The sequence below is a fragment of the Corticium candelabrum genome (genome assembly GCF_963422355.1).
Source record: "Corticium candelabrum chromosome 17 unlocalized genomic scaffold, ooCorCand1.1 SUPER_17_unloc_2, whole genome shotgun sequence".
Taxonomy (NCBI): domain Eukaryota; kingdom Metazoa; phylum Porifera; class Homoscleromorpha; order Homosclerophorida; family Plakinidae; genus Corticium; species Corticium candelabrum.
Genome location: NW_026912664.1, coordinates 4,905 through 23,844, shown reverse-complemented (window position 1 = coordinate 23,844; position 18,940 = coordinate 4,905). Strand labels below are relative to the sequence as shown.

The 18,940-nt window shown below is 41.6% G+C and overlaps 3 protein-coding genes across 3 annotated transcripts; 2 read left to right on the top strand and 1 right to left on the bottom strand.

Moving 5' to 3' along the window:
• Positions 1 to 13: 13 nt before the first annotated feature.
• Positions 14 to 1,734, top strand: LOC134197859 (uncharacterized). The gene is made up of 2 exons (XM_062667208.1): positions 14 to 592; positions 797 to 1,734. Exons 1-2 carry the CDS (start codon positions 104 to 106, stop codon positions 1,322 to 1,324), a joined length of 1,017 nt encoding a protein of 338 aa, XP_062523192.1. The 5' UTR covers positions 14 to 103; the 3' UTR covers positions 1,325 to 1,734.
• A 2,141-nt stretch (positions 1,735 to 3,875) lies between these two features.
• LOC134197857 (ATP-dependent DNA helicase pif1-like) lies at positions 3,876 to 5,389 on the top strand. The gene is made up of 2 exons (XM_062667207.1): positions 3,876 to 4,846; positions 4,906 to 5,389. Exons 1-2 carry the CDS (start codon positions 3,876 to 3,878, stop codon positions 5,387 to 5,389), a joined length of 1,455 nt encoding a protein of 484 aa, XP_062523191.1.
• Positions 5,390 to 7,657: 2,268 nt separating this feature from the next.
• LOC134197856 (uncharacterized) lies at positions 7,658 to 17,045 on the bottom strand. Its single transcript, XM_062667206.1, has 8 exons — positions 16,919 to 17,045; positions 14,738 to 15,031; positions 14,310 to 14,615; positions 13,922 to 14,248; positions 13,530 to 13,844; positions 13,155 to 13,448; positions 10,675 to 10,797; positions 7,658 to 8,350 (listed from the first exon to the last, which is right to left on the bottom strand). Exons 1-8 carry the CDS (start codon positions 17,043 to 17,045, stop codon positions 7,827 to 7,829), a joined length of 2,310 nt encoding a protein of 769 aa, XP_062523190.1. The 3' UTR covers positions 7,658 to 7,826.
• Positions 17,046 to 18,940: the final 1,895 nt, after the last annotated feature.

The window sequence follows — 18,940 nt, the reverse complement described above, 5'->3', positions numbered from 1 at the left end:
CACACAACAACATCAGAACAGAAACATTCCAATACAAAGCTTCGTTCAAGAATCGAAGGACAACCGTTGCCATATCACCTCCTCTCCACAGCAGACTTCACACATGACAGACAAGAGAAACCCTTGGAGGCCTGAGTATACACAAGTACGTCAGATTGGCTGCACACAACAGCCTCATTTTGTAGGCCAGATAAGCAGCCCTAGACTTTGTAGAGCTGCATCACTACTGAACACACAAGAACAAAGGCAGCCTGAGCAACATAGACGACCACCACCATCTGATTCTAGTAATGTGCATAGACGACCGCCACCAAGTTATTTTAGTGCAGTGCAGTTTGTCTTGTCTGAAAACAATCAGCGTCTACCAGACTTAAGTTCATATGTATGCGGTGTGCCTCATACACAAAACTGCCTTCCAACGTTTGAGTTCACTGCAGGTGGTTTGCTGAACATAAATTGGATAGCAGTAACACCACCTAGTCCATCACAAGTGAGCCACCTTGAACAACAATTCCAAATCAGCCACAGGCTATCGGACAAAAGAGCAAGGAGACTGGAAAACGAACTACACATGACTTATTCAGACATCTGGGTGAGTTTAGATATACTTTAATTTCAAAAATAAGTGATAATTGACAAGCAAATGTGAGAGACACTGTAAACTGTTTAGTTGTGTGTGTGTGTGTGTGTGTGTGTGTGTGTGTGTGTGGTGTGTGTGTGTGTGTGTGTGTGTGTGTGTGTGTGTGTAAAGCCCTAGATGACTTTAAGAGGCAACAACCAATGTTATCTGTTGTAGACTTGGTTCTGGTATCGACAATGGTTACAAGGTTGTTCAACTAGACAACTAGATCTCCATCGTTTTAGTTCAAACCTGGCTGGCGGGTTGGGAATCTCCACAGTAATGCCACCTCAAGAATTCAGACCGCCCACAAGCTACACAACACACAACACAATGGCTCAACCTCCAACATCCACAAGACAATGTGAAGAACATGTCCAAGACACTACTGCTACATTTTCAGCAGTCGGCCAGTCTACAGATGTCTTGCAAACACACCGCTACACAGTTGAGGTTGACACACCAAGTCAAGACAATCTGACCTCAAACGCTAGACAGCCAATTTCTGTACGTGTTATACCCAGTGTGAGAGCATCAAAGCAAGAACCTTCTGCTAAACGGCACTCTAGCTGTGAGGATAATGATTACGAAAGAGGAAAACTAAGTAAGGATAATGTCACTATTAACTCAGTTCCAGAGACTGCCTATAGTTATAATATAGGCATACAGATATCTACAGATGACATACAGATGCACAAAGTTTGATGCAAATGAGACGTGTTTGTACTGTGACTACAATGTATTGCAGTCTGGTTACATTTTGAGAAAGAAATCAAGTCTTTTTTGTTGCAATCAAGTCTGTCTTGTGTGTCTGTAACCAGGTTTACATGTGCAACTGCCGTCTATTGATGAACACTTAACACAAACGTTACATTAATAGATGTTATACTGAAATAGATACGAGCCAAAAAATACAATCATTGGAGATGATCCCTCCAATACAATAGCTCAATTATTAAATGTACTGTGAGATGCATCCCTCCAATACAATAGCTCAATTATTAAATGTACTGTGAAATGCATCCCTCCAATACAATAGCTCAATTATTAAATGCACTGTGAGATGCATCCCTCCAATACAATAGCTCAATTATTAAACGTACTGTAAGATGCATCCCTCCAATACAATGGCACAATTATTAAACGTACTGTAAGATGCATTCCTCCAATACAATAGCTCAATTATTAAATGTACTGTGCGATGCATCCCTCCAATACAATAGCTCAATTATTAAACGTACTGTAAGATGCATCCCTCCAATACAATAGCTTAATTATTAAATGTACTGTGCGATGCATCCCTCCAATACAATAGCTTAATTATTAAATGTACTGCTAGATATCAGTAATGAGAACTCGTCTCTGTTAGTACTGTTAGTTGTTATCTGTACTGTTAGTTGTTATCTGTACTGTTAGTTGTTATATTTACTGTTAGTTGTTATCTGTACTGTTAGTTATCTGTATTGCTAGCTTTTATCTGTACTGTTAGTTGTTATCTGTACTGTTAGTTGTTATCTGTTTCTGTTAGTTGTTATCTGTACTGTTAGTTGTTATCTGTACTGTTAGTTGTTATCTGTACTGTTAGTTGTTATCTGTACTGTTAGTTGTTATCTGTTTCTGTTAGTTGTTATCTGTACTGTTAGTTGTTTTCTGTACTGTTAGTTGTTCACTGTTTTCTGTTAGTTGTTATCTGTACTAGCTGTTAGTTGTGATCTGTACAGTTAGTTTTTATCTGTACTATTAGTTGTTATCTGTACTGTTAGTTGTTATCTGTTTCTCTTAATTATCTGTACTGTTAGTTGTTATGTTTACTATTAGTTGTTATCTGTTTCTGTTAGTTGTTATTTGTATTGTTAGTTGTGATCTGTACAGTTAGTTTTTATCTGTACTATTAGTTGTTATCTGTACTGTTAGTTGTTATCTGTTTCTCTTAATTATCTGTACTGTTAGTTGTTATGTTTACTATTAGTTGTTATCTGTTTCTGTTAGTTGTTATCTGTTTCTGTTAGTTGTTATCTCTGCTGTTAGTTATTCATTGTTATCCATCATGAAAATGTGACATCACTGGGAACCACTAGCTCTAACAGAGTCAGTCCATATCACCTGGCCATGGCAACTACGACGACAAGTGGACTAGTAGCTATGGCTCAATCTCAAAATTACTCAATGACAAGACACCAAATGGAGCAACAAGAAAGTAGTTCACAAAACGTCTTTACAGGAAGACTGCCTGGCCCGAGAACCCCAGTGTATGTCCCACTTCTAACTCTCAGTGGCCAAATGCTCCAACACTAATTTCACCTCGCTTTAACCGGTGCTATCACAAACTTTAGCACCAGATGATGATGTTGATGTCATCGACTCTGGTCTTATAACAGGTAATGAATGGCTTTTGGTTACAGCATGCGACACTAACCATTTTACTATGAATTAATTAAGTATCTACAGTTGCTGTTTAATTGTTATGCTATGTCATTGGCATGCTGTCTATTTAAGAAGGCACTACAACTTGAGTGCATCGTCAAATATACTGTAACTGCATGCTACATGTATTGATCTAACTTATTGTGTTTTTAGTTTGTGATTCATTGTGTAATTCATTGTGTAATTCAGCCAGCAACAATTAAATAGATCCAGCAGTGCAGGCAGTAGAGAAGGACACATCTTGAATACAAGATAGGATAACCCATCCAGAGGACTCGGAGCTGCAGAATTTCGAGTAGATTTGATTTTCTTAAGAATCTCAGAAGTTGAAAATGACGAATATCAAAGTCATGAGAAGGAGGTTGAGGAGAAGACACACCAGAAGGAAGCACAGAAGGGGGAGGAAGAGACTGTTTGGAGTAAGTAGACTGGAAGAAAGTAAGCAACAGGAATGCTTCTTTTTACGCCTTCTGCTTCACCATAAGCGGGGACCTTGCTCTTTTGATGACTTGCTTACGATTGATGCACGAAAGTGCCAGACTTTTCGCGAAGCATGTAACTGCATGGGTTTGTTGGAAGAAGACTTGCATTGGGCCATGGCCATGCAAGAGGCAGCCATGCGAGCCGGAGCATCTACACTACGTGCTCTGTTTGCTGTTATATTGACCACGTGTGATGTTGCTGACCCTCTTGCCATATGGTCTGCATATCGAAATGATATGACTGATGACATACTGCATCAGTGTAGGAGGGAAGCTCGACAGCCTGACATGGACTATAGTGATGATATGTACAACGAGTGTCTCTTTCGACTACAGGATTAGTACAGCAGATGAGTGGACAGAAACTTGAAGAGTACGGACTGCCGCCTGTAAACAGGGGACATGAAGACAGACTGACAGTTGACCTACTTAGAGAAAAATCTTATGACAGAGAAGCACTGCAACAATTTGTAGACGAAAATGAAACGAATTTGACGATTGACCAACGCAACATTGACCTTCCCATTACAGATATGGTGGACCATGGGCAAGGAGGGATTATTTTTATTGATGCCCCAGGTGGCACAGGTAAAACCTACCTGATTAACCTTTCCCTGGCACGCCTCAGATCAAGAGGATTTGTCGCCCTTGCTGTCGCCAGCAGTGGCATTGCGGCACAGCTACTATCAAATGGAAAGGCAGCACATTCGACATTCAAGATACCGCTTAATCTCATGACCACAGACCTTCCTATGTGCAACCTCAAGCGAGGTTCATCAAAGGCTACACTCCTACAGGAATGTGCCGTTATATTTTGGGACGAGGCAACCATGGCTAACAAACTAGCTTTTGAGGCTTTAGATCGCACATTACAAGACCTAAGGCAGTCCTCAAGACCATTTGGCGGTATCTTAGTTGTCCTGTCTGGGGACTTTCGTCAGACATTACCAGTCATTCGAGGAGGTACACGTGCCAATGAAATTGATGCCTGCATCAAGTCATCACATTTATGGCAACACGTAGAAACACATTCTTTGACAACTAACATGAGAGCTTATCTCTACGGTGACGCCAACGCTGCTGAGTTTGCAAGTCTCTTGCTGCGAGTTGGGAACGGTCATATACCGGTAGTTGAAGGACGTCATACCATCTTCATTCCAGAAGATCTTGGCACAGTTACCGACTCTCCTCAGACCTTGATAGAGCGAGTGTACCCAAACTTGCAACATCACTACCAAGACTTCGAATGGCTAATGCAACGAGCTATTCTCGCACCTCATAATGTCTCCATTCGTGATATTAACTGGGAGATGCTTCAGCTGTTTCCTGGAGAGATAAAGATCTATAAATCAATTGATACGGTCAGAGATGATGATGCAGTACACTATCCCTCGGAGTTCTTAACTCCCTGGAACCTGCTGGTATGCCTCCTCATAAACTGGCTCTAAAGGTGGGAATTCCTCTAATGGTTGTTCGAAATCTGGCTCCTGGGATTGCAAACGGCACACGTCTTATACTAAAGAGAATGATGAACAACTGTCTGGAAGCAACTATTGCTACTGGACCGCATAAAGGCCAGGACGTGTATCTGCCAAAGATACCACTAATTCCCAGTGATACTGGACTACCATTTGAATTCAAACGACTTCAGTTTCCAGTTAAGGTCTGCTTTGCTATGACTATTAACAAGGCACAAGGGCAGACCTTAGCTGTGGCAGGGCTAGATCTACACGAGCCATCCTTTAGCCATGGACAGCTTTATGTTGGCATTTCTAGAGTTGCCTCCAAACATGGACTAACTTTCTTGGCCAAAGAAGGAAAAACCAAAAACGTAGTGTACCAGGAAGTGCTGTCGACAAGATGATCATCTTTATATTCACTGCAGGCATTCATGGCCAACATCACCTATGATGCTGGCCAACAGCGACTGAACCAGGGTTAGCTTAGAAGAGGTTGACTGTTAATAGGAGTGTGCAAGCACTCCGTGACATCTCAGACTGTGCCTTTGCATGGCTGTAAATTCAGCCCAACTGAACATTCAAGACACCGCTTTTAATCATGCACACATGGTCAATTAGATAAACATTAATGACTAACGACTAAACAGACAAAACACTACAATAATGCACTGAAAGGTAGGTAGACAATATGTATCACACAGCAACAAACAGGACAAAGTAGACCGTTTTGGCGGCTGCAGCAGCTGGTGATGCATCAATTTCTCAAAGAGACCTATGCTGAAGACATCAAGCAGGTACATAACGTTCAAATACCACCGGAGCGAGAGCTCCTGGTTGAGCATGTCTCAACCAATTTTTTGAGCCAGTATATGCCCTGACCTCCACGTGGTCTGGCTTGGGTTGCACTGACAAGGGCATAAGTTAGTGTAATTGGTTTGTGCTGTGATTGCAACTTTTTTTTTGCACAGGGATGATAACCAACACTCTAGACCAGAGAGTTTGGAAATCTACAAAGATCTCTCTATACAAACTGTACGTGACTTGGCTACACCCCCTCTGCCTCTCCAACCATCAAACGCATTTTTAGATACTTTCTGCTGTAATCTCTACCTATAAAAGCGACCTGTCTGTCTGTTTGTGTGTTTTTCTGTACTGTCTGTCTGTCATTAATAGCAAACACTGTCTGCAAATCAATAATTTGTGTGATTAAACTATTACCCGGGTGTTGTCCCCGGGTGTTGTCCCCCGGGCGAAGCCGGGCATTGGAGCTTGTCTCTATATATAAAGGAGAGGTGTCTGTGTGTCTGTCTGTCTGTCTGTCTGTGTGTCCGTACGTACGAGCGTCTCTCGAAGACGGCGAGTCCGATCTCGGCCGAATTTCGCTCGCGCACGCCGAATTCATTCAGGTCGAAAGTCAGACCGCCGTCGTCTTCCTGACTTCTCCCACGACGACGCCGTTTCCCGCCGATCGCGCTCGCTTCCGCTCGCGCGCGAATATCTCCGGAACGGCGCATCGTGTCTCCACCGAATTTAGACTGCCCGTTCCCGACGTCGGACGGTACGCGCCGAGCGTGTCGTCTATTGCCGGCGACGTCGGGAAAAGGAAGATATTCTTGCTTATATCCGGGTCTCGAAAAAATATGCACACAGTCGTTTGCCAGTCTGCGACCGTCGAAGAGCTGCCGTGTTTGATGCACCTGTTCCCCGAAACGCCAGCAACGTCTTCGAAGAGACGACTGCTATAAATCTCTACCTACAAAGGCGACCTGTTTTTCTGTCTGTCTGTCTGTCTGTCTGTCTGTCAATGGTATTATATTTTCATAAATCAGAACTATTACAGGCTAAATCAAATTAAGCAAAGCACGATACACTACATTACAATGACAACTAAAAAGCAAAAAACTGAACACTCTGTCTGTATCCCGGATAACATGGATGGACATCACAAAGTGCATGGCCACCATAGAAGACGCCTAGGCTGACGCGAGGTAAAGATGTGTACAATCCATGATGACAATGTTGGTAAAGAGGAGTAGACAATATGGGTAGAGGAAGACATCACAACTGTCTGTCTGTCTGTCATTAAATTAATGCTATAATCTCTACCTATAAAGGCGACCTGTCTCCTCTCCACTTCCGTGTTGTATTGGCTCTATGACAAACGTGTGTGTCAACTGCGGCACTATGAAGTGGAAAGGAGAAGCACCTGGCATGTGTTGTCCCCCGGGCGAAGCCGGGTGTTGGAGCTTGTATATAATAAGAGGAAGACCTATGCCACAAGAATAGTCTGTATGCTGGTCTAAAGACACTGATGTTTTCGATGTTGTTTGGTAACTTGCATCATTTGGAGACAACATTTCATGCCTTTTTACAGAAACACTCACCTAATATTAGGAGTACTGTGATTAAGTTGACTGTATAATTGCACAGGTAGTTTGTAATAGAAATAGAGATGGAATGTTCTTCAATTTTGTATTTATCACTTGTACATAATATAATTGAGTGTATTAATTAGATGAATGCCATTATATCCAGTTTCTCATTAGTGTTTATGAAAAATTATAAGCATCTCTAGGTAGGGCTTCAGAATCATACAGGCTTTCTAGGCAAGTCGGCAGTTAATTTTGATGCGTGAGGACTCAAATATTACTAGGTCTACATTTCTGCAATTGTTAGATCCAAGAGATTGATAGATATATGTCGATACCAAATGACCATAGCGTTTATACATAACTAGACGCTTGTACCCAAACTGCTCCCTATGTCACTACACAAAACGATCGAGACAGACCTGCCCATATACTAACTACGCATATAATGCAACAATGATTAGTCACGCATTCAAAGAGCTTCCTCATGTGACTCTTCGTCCCCACTGGAACTGTATCGTGAGTGATTCTCACCTGGTAAAGTAAGCCATTGAGTTTCAGGACTCGAATTCTTATCTCTTTCGAGTTTAAGATTTTTTGTGGCTACAACATCGATCTGTTGGTACGGAACGGATCTCATAGGCCTCCTGGCTGGAACCCGTTCGTCCTCGGAAGGAAATTGTGGCTCCGCATATGTGACACCCGTTCTTGCAGATTTCGAGTCAAGTTGACCTTGAGCACATGTCTGTGTTCGTGGTGTAAGAACTTGTGGCTGCGTATATGTGCCACCTTTTTTTGCAACCATCGAGTCAGGTTCATGTGGAGCTGGTTTGTCCCTGGGTACATGCCCCACATGACCATATGTACGTGTATCTGACGAATGCTCTATGCTAGCTTTTACCAACACACCATCAGGTGCATTTACATATGCAACTGACGCTGTTGTTGTAACTTTAACATCTGTTGTTGTTTGTCCCCCTTCCTGTGTTCGATTGTCTAACAAACATAAACAACAACATTTACAAACAATCAACAACACCAAGCACTACAGTGTATGCATGTTGCCTATTATGCTAGATCTAGCCAAATCGCTTTAAACAGTCAATCCCTCAGTACTGACTGGTTCATTTCACTTAGCTATCATATGATCGGCAATCATTCAGCAAACTGGGTAAATACCTCGATGGGTGAATACCTAGAAATCTGTTAACTATACAAGTATGCCTCTGCCCAATAATGGATGACTGTAAGACAACGATATGTAAACTGCTTTGCCTCTTACACAGAAATGATAAGAGCAACAAAAACCATGTGAAAGGTACAAGTAGATGTTGTAGCCAATCAGTTTCATGTTACAGAGGCCTAATTAAAATGGATAAACATAATTGATTGTGTTTACTCAATTACAAAGAAGTTTACTATCACAAGTCAATACAGTCAGACCTCCTTATTCCGACCATGTTTGTCTCACTGGTTTCTGTCGGACTGATGCGACTGTCAGATGATCAATAACAAATACACAGTGACCATGTAAATTGGCTTCACGTGTACCTCTGTCAGAAAGTGAGGGTGTCGGATAGTCTCACATAGCCAGACCCTTTTCGCCGGCAGTATGAGGCAGCGAAAAGGGTCTGGCTATGCGAGACTAAGTGTCAGATTATTGGGTGCTGGAATAATGAGGTCTGACTGTAGTCACAATCAGACAAGGTCAGACTAAAACAAATTATCACCATTTCCACTGCGGCAAAGTACAAAGTCCAGAAGACTGTAAACGACTAAGCATCATGCTCTATTGTAAAACTTAAGCAGACTTGAATAATTTGTAATCACTAATCATTAATGTCTCAAAATTGATAATGTCTTTGGCTTCCCATGTATATTTACAATATCTGAGACACTGTTTGTGCAAGCATACTAGTGTAATCATTCCTGCGTTTTGTCTGTTCTTAGGCAAAAAACATAAATCTAGAACAATGATCAAGTTGATCTGGTATACCAAAATCTACTCCAATGACCAAATGAATGATCCATGAATAAAAGGTGAGTTCTATGATACTTCAGTTTAGAACACAGCTAACTACAATTTGCAACTAAATAACATTGTAGGGTTATGTGGGGAAACCTAAATAACGGGAATTTCTGAAACAACGCCAAGGACCACAATACGAAAATTGGGATTTTTATGGAAGAAAATCAGTTCCCATAAGTGCCTGGGAGCTTCATAGGAAACTATGGAAAAATGACTTGAATGAAGTGTGAGGCCAGTCCTGTATACTTGGTCTTTATTATATACTTAGGAGTACAACCAAACCCAACTGCCCTCCCTACACTTCTTGTCAGGTGTTTCTTTAGAGGCTAATTTATCCCTTCTGGTCAACACCCAGCTCACATGACACAAAGCTGATATTGCTTCCGAATTCTTCTTTTAGCCTTCTGACAGTGTAAGACCGCTGTCTGGTTGCCGTACCAATTCGTACACTGTAGTATAGTAACACACATTACTAAAATACGTACAACCTTGAAATATCGACCAACTCCGGACTGCATGGTCAAATTGCTCACCACATTCTTGATTCTCAGTAGCAGCCCATGGGCTGTAAATCCACTGGTCTGGGCGCTGTTTCAGAAATTCCAGATAAGTATATAAAATTAACTAAAGCAATAAAATAATAACAGTAAGCACATTAACTATGCTTCACTGGCTGCACGACAACAGTGGCCACCCTCTGAATCACTGTGAGAACAGCTTCATCAGTACTCCTAGACGTGCCATATAAAGCACGTGAATATTTGGTATATAATTTCTTTAGTTAGGCTCAGGGTTAGTTAGGGTTGGAGTCACGGTTAGGGTTAGGCACAAAAATTGTACCAATCAGCGACATAATCCTAATATTTAATTAGTGACTATAATTTCATATTGTTATTCAATCCTGTTTACAAAAGAAGTAAGAGTTCTTCCATGTATCTTGCGGGCTTGCCCAAACTGCTAAAAATACCATTCATGCTCCCAGCCATTGTTGTTGTAAAAGTATTTAGCAAAATGTGGTCAAACACTATTTCAGAAATGATATCATAGTAACAGTCTCAACAACAATGGCTCTATCTAAAGTACAGCAACCCACCGAAATTGCAAGTTAAACGTTATGAGTATTTTTTAGCATAATTTTATATACTCAGGATCATCTTATAAAGAGAACGAGCTACAAAATCACCATAGAAAACTAACTACTACTCCTTGGTCGTTAGCGTAAAAATCCACTTCAACATTTTGCAACAATTGAAGAATACACTTTTACTTTCACGTGAGATGTTAGACTTACTCCTTTTATTCCTCTTGTTTCGATAAACACAATAACATCCAACAAACACCAGCACACCACAACCAGTGAAAGAAACAGTGACTGAAACTGAAATAACCACAACTTTCTCATCATCTCCTTCACCTGCATTCAAAAAAACATAAAATTACTGAACACAATAAGATATATACAGTACAACGACTGCTACAGTTCATCAAGAAGCAAGTCAATAGTACTTTCATAAAATATCCTAACCACAACATAGACCCCAAACTATTGGAAAGAAATACGTTGACTTAATGCACAGCAATCAATAACATATAGGATAAATATGCAGATACAAATACGTAAACAACTAAAGAATAAACAGGTACCATTGAGCAGTAATTCATCACACTACTACTACTAGGAGTTCACAGCACAAGACTTTATAAGATTGTAGTTGTCAACCATGCTACTGTACTGATTACAAACTCTTGTGAAGGATAGCAATGATTCAACATCACCAACTCTGAGTCATCGAGCTGACAAAAAATCACAAAGAAAAGATATGAGAAAGCAACAAATCCTTTTACACAATTTCTTTGACAGGAGGCAACACTGAATTTTAGTTGGTCGACACTGCCTGAAATTTATCAGAATGATATAACAGTGTGCACCACAGCAACAAGAGCAGACATTGAGGGCTTATTCGATTGGGCTCTTTCAGCCTCTTCTGGAAGAGTCTGGAAGAGTACGCCCCTCTTCCAACTTCTTCCAGTGCAGAGCTGGTAGAGGTTGGAAGAGGGGCATGCTCTTCCAACTAGCAGCAGAGTTGGTAGAGTTGGCTCTTCCGACCATAGGGCAGAGCTATAGAAGTTGGAAGAGGGGTGTGCACATGGAGCCTTCTCTTGCTTCTCTTGCCAAGTGTAATTTTGCAGAGGTTTAAAGTAAGATATGCAAAAGAAAGTATCTCCAGAGAGAACACGTAACTCCAACAGACCAAGCAGTAACACCGTGATTTAGCACATATAGTAAGTACACACGGGTGCCTTGCACGGTGGACTAAAATGCTTCAAAAATAGAATGCTTCAAATATAAAATACAAGCTCCAATGCCCGGCTTCGCCCGGGGGACAACACCCGGGGGACAACACCCGGGTAATTCAGGCGTCAATTATCCAGAGTCATGTGAGACACGGCATTAAAAGTGAAATATATTTCTGTAGCTGTCACTTCTGCTACAGTTATGAGTGTAGCATCAACACCTTGTCCCATAATCAATTACCACATGCAAAGATAAGCCTCACAAATTAAATTGATTTTTATACATTACTAGCATGTGTACACGCAAGATTGTACATGATGGGCTATTTGTAAGAATAACAGTACATAGGCTTTGAAACCCGGGGCACAACCGTTCAACACTGCCATGCCCACCCTTTATCTTTGCGCAAAGAAGCTGCTATTAGAAAATGGTAGATGCACCACGGATGGTACACCATCACCAAAAGAACTAGAACTCTACTACAAAAATGACCCTGAGTTATCTCGACTGAAATGCCAGCTATCAATGCTTTCAGATGTTATCCGAGTCAGAAATCAAAGCTTGAAAACAATCTACCAACTACAAAAGTGACAATGTAAGAACAATATGTTATCATTGCTGCAATTTCTCTCAGTACTAAGATGCTTTCAGAAGTTGTTCGTTTGATTACACTTTTCTACACCACTGTATTACTGTCACCACCTTTACTGCTGAGAGACCACTTTCAGCACTTAGGAGACTGAAGACATACCTGAGAACTGCAATGAATCAGGCAAGACTAAATCATGCAATGTCCCTCTGTGTGCACAAGGACAGAGCAGATAAGATTAATTTAGCAAATTCCTCTAGAAACGTTACTGAGAGAAGAAGGAACTATTTGGTCATGTTTAGTTATTATAGTTCAACATCATGGCTAACAATGTGTGCAAGTGCACATGTGCTGATACACAAAGTACTGCGAGATCCTCCCCCCCCCCCCATTGTAACCACTTTCCTACACCTATGCAGTAGTAATGTAAGTCCTGCTGAGTCTACATGTCACATTTGACATGCAGTGCACGGATTAGAAACAGAATGACTTTTAAAAAAGAGATATATTACTACACCATGCTCATCTAGAGAGACCCTTCCTACCTTAAACAACTCCAAAGCCAGTACAAACTTTGGTCCCATGGGAAGCTTCCTAAGAACAGCCTCAAAACACTACGATCAAGTTGTTCTACAAATTTCAATTTGTTAGTACTAGATACGCCGTGACAAATCTGTACATCAATCTGTACAGTAAAGTGACAGTTGACTCAACTAGACAGATTGCAAGTAAAGAGGATGTTGACAATGTCACATGGTCACCCATCAGTGCTAACTGAGACAACAGCAATGAGCTTGTATAACTTCATCACACCAGCTGCTTCATCAACTCATCAACTCATCAACTCATCACAATTTGTGCTATTAAACCACGTTTCATTTCTTACCTTTATCTTGGCTTGATATTTGAAATGTGACTGGTTTCCCTATTGGACGTTCCTGTGATTGATCTACTGCATACACTTGAACTGTATAGTTTGCTCCTGCCCCCAGTCCCGTTATGGTAATAGTTACAATACCATTCTCAACAGAATATGATGACTGGAGTTCGTCAGCAGACGCTACGTCTTTAACAATGTATTTGTCAATTTGACAATTCAAGTCAGGAGCCTTTACTGCCAGTGTTATGGTGTCATCAGACAATAATACTTCTTTGGCTGCTCGCGGCTGCAATAATGGACCTTACAAAACAACACAACATAATGTATTTTATGAGACTAAACAACAATTAAATACAAGCAACTACTCACAAATACACTGACCACAGCGTGTAGAGCAAGGCTGAGTAGCAGGAACACTAGCACCAACACAATTTCTTGCAACAACCTTTGCATAATATGTTGTTCCACCAGAAAGACCTGGCACAGTAACCATTCCACCCTTCTGTGTCAACTCAGAATTGTCAACCACAAACAGAGTCTTTGAATAAGCTGTCTGTGTGAAATTCAGATCTCTACTCAGTACTACAGCATAATGTGAGACGTCGTCACCACCATTGCTGCTGACTACCCAAGCTATTGCTACACTTGTATTTGTGGTCAACGTGGGATTACATTGAAGTTTAGGCTGCTTTGGGACTACAACAAAACAATACCAACATATTTACAAGTACAGGTAACTACAAGTGCAAGTAACTAATAAGTCATGAACACACCAGACAGTGTAGTTGCTTTGACTGTCGTCGACATTGGTCCAATACTATTTGTTGCTTCCACGTCTATACAATATGTTGTGTTACCATCCAGTCCTGGTATTATGTAACTGCCTCTTTGCTGTGTAAATCTAGCATTGTTTGATACCATCCATGTCTTTGAGTTGAGCAATGTAGTTGTAGTATTACTACAACCTTTCCTCCATCTCAGTGTGTAATTGCTGATGTCGCGTCCACCATTACTGTACACAGTCCACGTAACCAGTAAACTGTTATTATTGTTATAACAAGAGGTGTTTACAGACACATCAATTGGACGACCTGGAGGAGCTAAAATATACCAGAATTACGTGTACATGTCAGTTAACAACAAATTTGTCACATAACTCACCAAGTACAGTTATTACTTGAGTTGATGTATTACTTCCCAGTGGATGCTTCGCATATGCTGTTACTGTAGTATTCCAGCTTTTATCAACAGTAAAGACGTACTGTACGTGATTGTTCTCATTCACTGTGACAGTTCCTATTGATTTGTTGAGATTTCCGTTAGATGATGAGAAGAGTACAACATTATTTCGACTCAGACGTATTTCAGTTGCAGCTGGAACTGATGACACGTTGATGACTAAAGTTCCTAGTTCTTTAGATACAAGTTCATTGCTTGGAATAACACTAAGACTGACACCATCAAAATCTAACAAATGGAACAAAACAGTTAGTCTAGTGCAGAATAAAGTGAAAACAGTATACACTCTATACTGCAGGTATATCAGTAGCTTAAGTGTTGATCTATAATTACAAAATTTCATTACTTACATTGTACAGTCAAATGTGCTGATGAAGTGATTTTGTCAAATTCATTCTCAAGAACACAATCATAACGGCCACTTTTGTCCCTTGAAATTGAATATACTCTAATAATACTTGTCCTTGCATTTGGAAAAGGTGGTGGCTGCTCTTTTACTGTCTCCATGTGACCATCATTGTTGGTAAATGTCCAGCTAAAGGTCGGTTCAGGTTCTTTCTGAGCAAAAGTGCAGTTGAATTCTACAAAGTCTGCACCCTCGTTCACAGTTTGATCAACAGGAGGAATTTTCACAGATGGAGCAGCTACAACCAAGCAAACAATTGACAGACACTCCGTAATAAAAGTCAGTGCCTACTATACCATAACTGCACATAAATGCACACATGCCCATTCACTCCTAGTAGTAAGTTATATCCTGCTATTACAATTGGAATTCTCAATAGTTCAATAATGATTATTGTAACTCATTACAACAGGTAAACAAAAAAATGACCATTGGATTAATTGTGACATTTCTCGCTGAATCAAGTAATTTGCTTCTAGTTAACGTTAGGTCAAGCTAAAATTAGGTAAATTTTAGACTTGCCAAAGCTTTTACATTCAAATTAGAGTGACTATAAAAAGGCAGCAAACCATTGCATGCCTTCTTTCCTTGACATCCTGTTCTTTGTCAATGTCAAGACAACTGTTTCAGCCACCAGTAAGAAGAAACAAGACTTCGTAAAGTCACATGATTTAGAAAGTAGAGTACTCAAAATGTATAGGGGTTTACTGACATCCAGTCTGTGACTATGTACATAGCCGGCTAGCTGGCTGACTATATATGTCCATCACGATCATAAATGTGCCACGCCTTTAGTTCAATCCAAACACATAGCGATATTTGTAACCGATCACACATGACAACCAGACACAATCGACAAACCACCAATCAGATCCACAAAATGTTAATAAAAGAGTTTTAGTTTTTACCAGAACAGTGTAATTCATGTTTGTGATTACCAGATCGTGTTGAAATTGAACAGAACTGACCTGTCTGCACTGCTAACCCAAAATCAATCACTCTTGTGACTTATGACAACTATACGAGAACCTAACATTACATAACCAGAAGCGATATTTATGTGCTGTATGTGGTAGGTACTGTGTAATGTGTTATTTTCGGTGTTATTTTATTTTCAGTAAATTTGCTGTGACTTTTCTTTACCTAAAATAAGATCAACACCTAACATTTTCTAAGTACTGCACTTCACGTTTAGAAGGTGTCGATAGAATGAAAGTAACTCGAATACTTCACAAACCCCTGAAAGTTTTGCACACAACGATGAGAACCGTTTGCTTGGAGAAACAACGAGCCTCCCAGAGCAACTCACAAATGCAAGATGCAAAGCAAGTGCAGCATGTTCATGACCCCATAGGTAGTGGGAAAGCAGCACTAGATCTCACGTGACACCCAAAATCTCTTCTACTTCTGCCACACCAAATGTGTTCCTCGTCTTACCAAAATTAGGTTACAATGCAAGGTATTAGCTTTTTGAAATACCAAAATTTTAAAACACTAAAAATAACACATTATACAATAACTCCATGACTGTACTTTGACAACTACCTGTACTGACTATTTACGGACTTTGCAGTCATGTAAAACAACAGTCGCTTTGTACGATTTTAGATAAATTTTACAAGTAGTGTGCTTGAAAGCAATCTACATTTGTAATTTTTCATGACAATCCTATCAAAATACTCACAAGGCTAATAGCTGTAGAAGTGAGGGCGTAAACACAGCTTCAATTATTAGTCAATGGCCAATAACAAGAAAGCATAAGTTTAGACCATGAGAACAAGCTGCCCTCTGTGCAGCACTATGCCTGTTAGTTTGGAAATGTGTATTCAAGTTGTGTCCAGATTAAGTCCTAATTTGTTAATGGATAGTTTATATGACCCACTTCATCAATTATGCTGTTCTTCGGAAAAGTGTAGGCTGACGAGTGCACCACGAATCTAGCCATCGCGTTAGAAACGTGCAATAGCCTCGGTGTTCCAGTTGCTAGTCACAAAGTGGAGTTTCCACGCACATCCAAAACCTTTCTGGGCATCGAGCTGGACACGCAGCAAGGGATTCTTCGGCTCCCGGAAGACAAGCTCGCACGCCTGCGTGTCATGCTGCAAAGCTGGACAGACATGCGAACCTGCACGAAGCGCGAGCTGCGATCGTTGATTGGCATGCTGCAGCACGTTGCCTCGGTGGTCAAACCAGGACGCATCTTTCTTAGAGGACTGATCGACCTTTCGACAGTGCCAAAGCGGCTGCACCATTTGGTACGGCTGAATCGAGAGGCGCGTTCAGATATTGGCTGGTGGGCTAGGTTCGCGGTCGGCTGGAACGGTTAGGGTTTGCTAGCAGCCGTCGGCCGCCTTCTTCCTTCAATAGCTGTGCAATCGTCGGCGCACATTCCAGGGTCTCGGAACGCAGTCGCGGACGTATTATCGAGAAACTTCGACCCAGCTCCGCGGTCAATGTCACTAGGCGCCAACGTCGACTGGACATCGGACAGCTGGAACGATCGGTTTATCGCTTGTTTGGCGCCGGGCTAGCTCCGTCCACATTGCGCGCATACCAGTCGGGATACTCTTGGTATCAGCGGTTCTGTCAGCGAGCCGGGATCACATCAATCCCAACAACAGAACAGACGTTATGCTTGTTCATGGCGTTTCTAGCCGAAGAGGGGATTGCGCACTCAACCGTTAAAGGTAACCTGTCAGCGGTGCGGCACGTTCACATCAGGCAGGTTTGGGGAACCCATTTGCAGTGTCGCTGCCGCGTCTGGAACTAGTCTTACGAGGCGTCAAGCGGTCGACGGCAGGTCCCAGACGGCAATAGCGCTTACCAATCACGCCGGAAGTGTTATCCAGGCTGAGAGGCGTATTAGTCCGTCGGCCAACACCAGAAAGCGACAAGTTGCGTAGCCCCCCCCCCCGAACCCAGGGAAGTTTCCGTAGTTGCAATCGTCGAAGAGAAGCCACGCGAGAGCATTTACGATTGTTTGCCGTCTTGGAACGGGGCCGTTTCTGAGTAAGAAGGATTAGATTGACTGAGGCCACGCCCACGCAAATTCGCAGCAACGGCAAACCGAGAGTAAGAGACGAACTTGGTCCCATGCATAAGGTCTATAGGCACTAGCTATATCACGCGAAGGCTTAAACTAGTGCAGCTGTCTTTTGTAGAGCTGGAGGTAATGAAGTGCGGTCTCTAGATAGTATTTCTCACATTGCCAGTAGTTCTGTTGATGAAAGAAAACTCCTACATGGTTGTTACACTCGTGCTGCTGCGTTTGACTGCCCTGCAACAGTAACGTGACCTCGAGCGTTCGGAAAGACAGTAAATACCACGCAAGTCGTGACAAACTCCCGGATGTACGGCACGTACCTTGTAATACTAACTATCTAGACGTTAGTACAAGTGTACAATATTTAACATAAAACCATCGAAAGCGGGTCGTAAGCGTTACTGACATAAAGTGCCTAAAGTTACGGCTGTACTAAATCGCTCAGAGTCATTTTAGTCATTATCTAGTGGACTAATGATTTCATATAGGAACTACACTTAATTAATGAATAACCAATGAAATGTACAGAGCCACCTACTCATCATGTTCATCACTAGAGTTTGCATCAAAATTATCGGCTTCAAACTCATTTGCAGATGCTATAGTGGAAGCCGGCTGCAAAATTTCACGTGGAATTGGGTTTTCGCAATTGTCGCATTGGCACACATCTGTACATGGTAAGCAGCTTCGCTGGCAAGAGCAGCGCTTAGAGCTGCACCCAGTTTTACAGCTGCAACCGATCAGTTCAAAACGTCGACATGTGCCGGTGGCTTCGTCGTCCATTCAATAGTTACCTCATTGTCATCACCGATCTGCCAACCTTGATTGTGGAATGATGGTATATCAGGATTAGCTTCCATTGCACGTCGCCATATACCAGCCTGATAATTTGCTCGTTTGATATGCATCTTCAGAGCGTCTTGGGCAGGAGGAAGCCGTGCTGATTCTGCAGCTCGTGCACAAAATAAAGAATACCTCACAGTATTAATGTCGGTGGCGACGTCATGGTAACTGTACATCTTACAAACGTAAGGTTGACATTTCTTAAACAATACATCTATGTTACTGTCGAAGCTTTTTCCAATTAGCTGCATAGCAGTGCAA

Bases quoted from the DNA above. Each gene is read 5' to 3' on its own strand.
- LOC134197859 (XM_062667208.1), top strand. From the start codon at position 104: ATGACAGACAAGAGAAACCCTTGGAGGCCTGAGTATACACAAGTACGT. The intron at 593-796 runs GTGAGTTTAGAT...TATCTGTTGTAG, and splicing joins TGACTTATTCAGACATCTGG to ACTTGGTTCTGGTATCGACA.
- LOC134197857 (XM_062667207.1), top strand. From the start codon at position 3,876: ATGAGTGGACAGAAACTTGAAGAGTACGGACTGCCGCCTGTAAACAGG. The intron at 4,847-4,905 runs GTTTCCTGGAGA...ATGATGATGCAG, and splicing joins AACTGGGAGATGCTTCAGCT to TACACTATCCCTCGGAGTTC.
- LOC134197856 (XM_062667206.1), bottom strand. From the start codon at position 17,045: ATGGTGCAGCCGCTTTGGCACTGTCGAAAGGTCGATCAGTCCTCTAAG. The intron at 13,845-13,921 runs GTGTGTTCATGA...GTTTTGTTGTAG, and splicing joins CAAAGCAACTACACTGTCTG to TCCCAAAGCAGCCTAAACTT. The intron at 10,798-13,154 runs GTAAGAAATGAA...TTTTGAATGCAG, and splicing joins AATATCAAGCCAAGATAAAG to GTGAAGGAGATGATGAGAAA.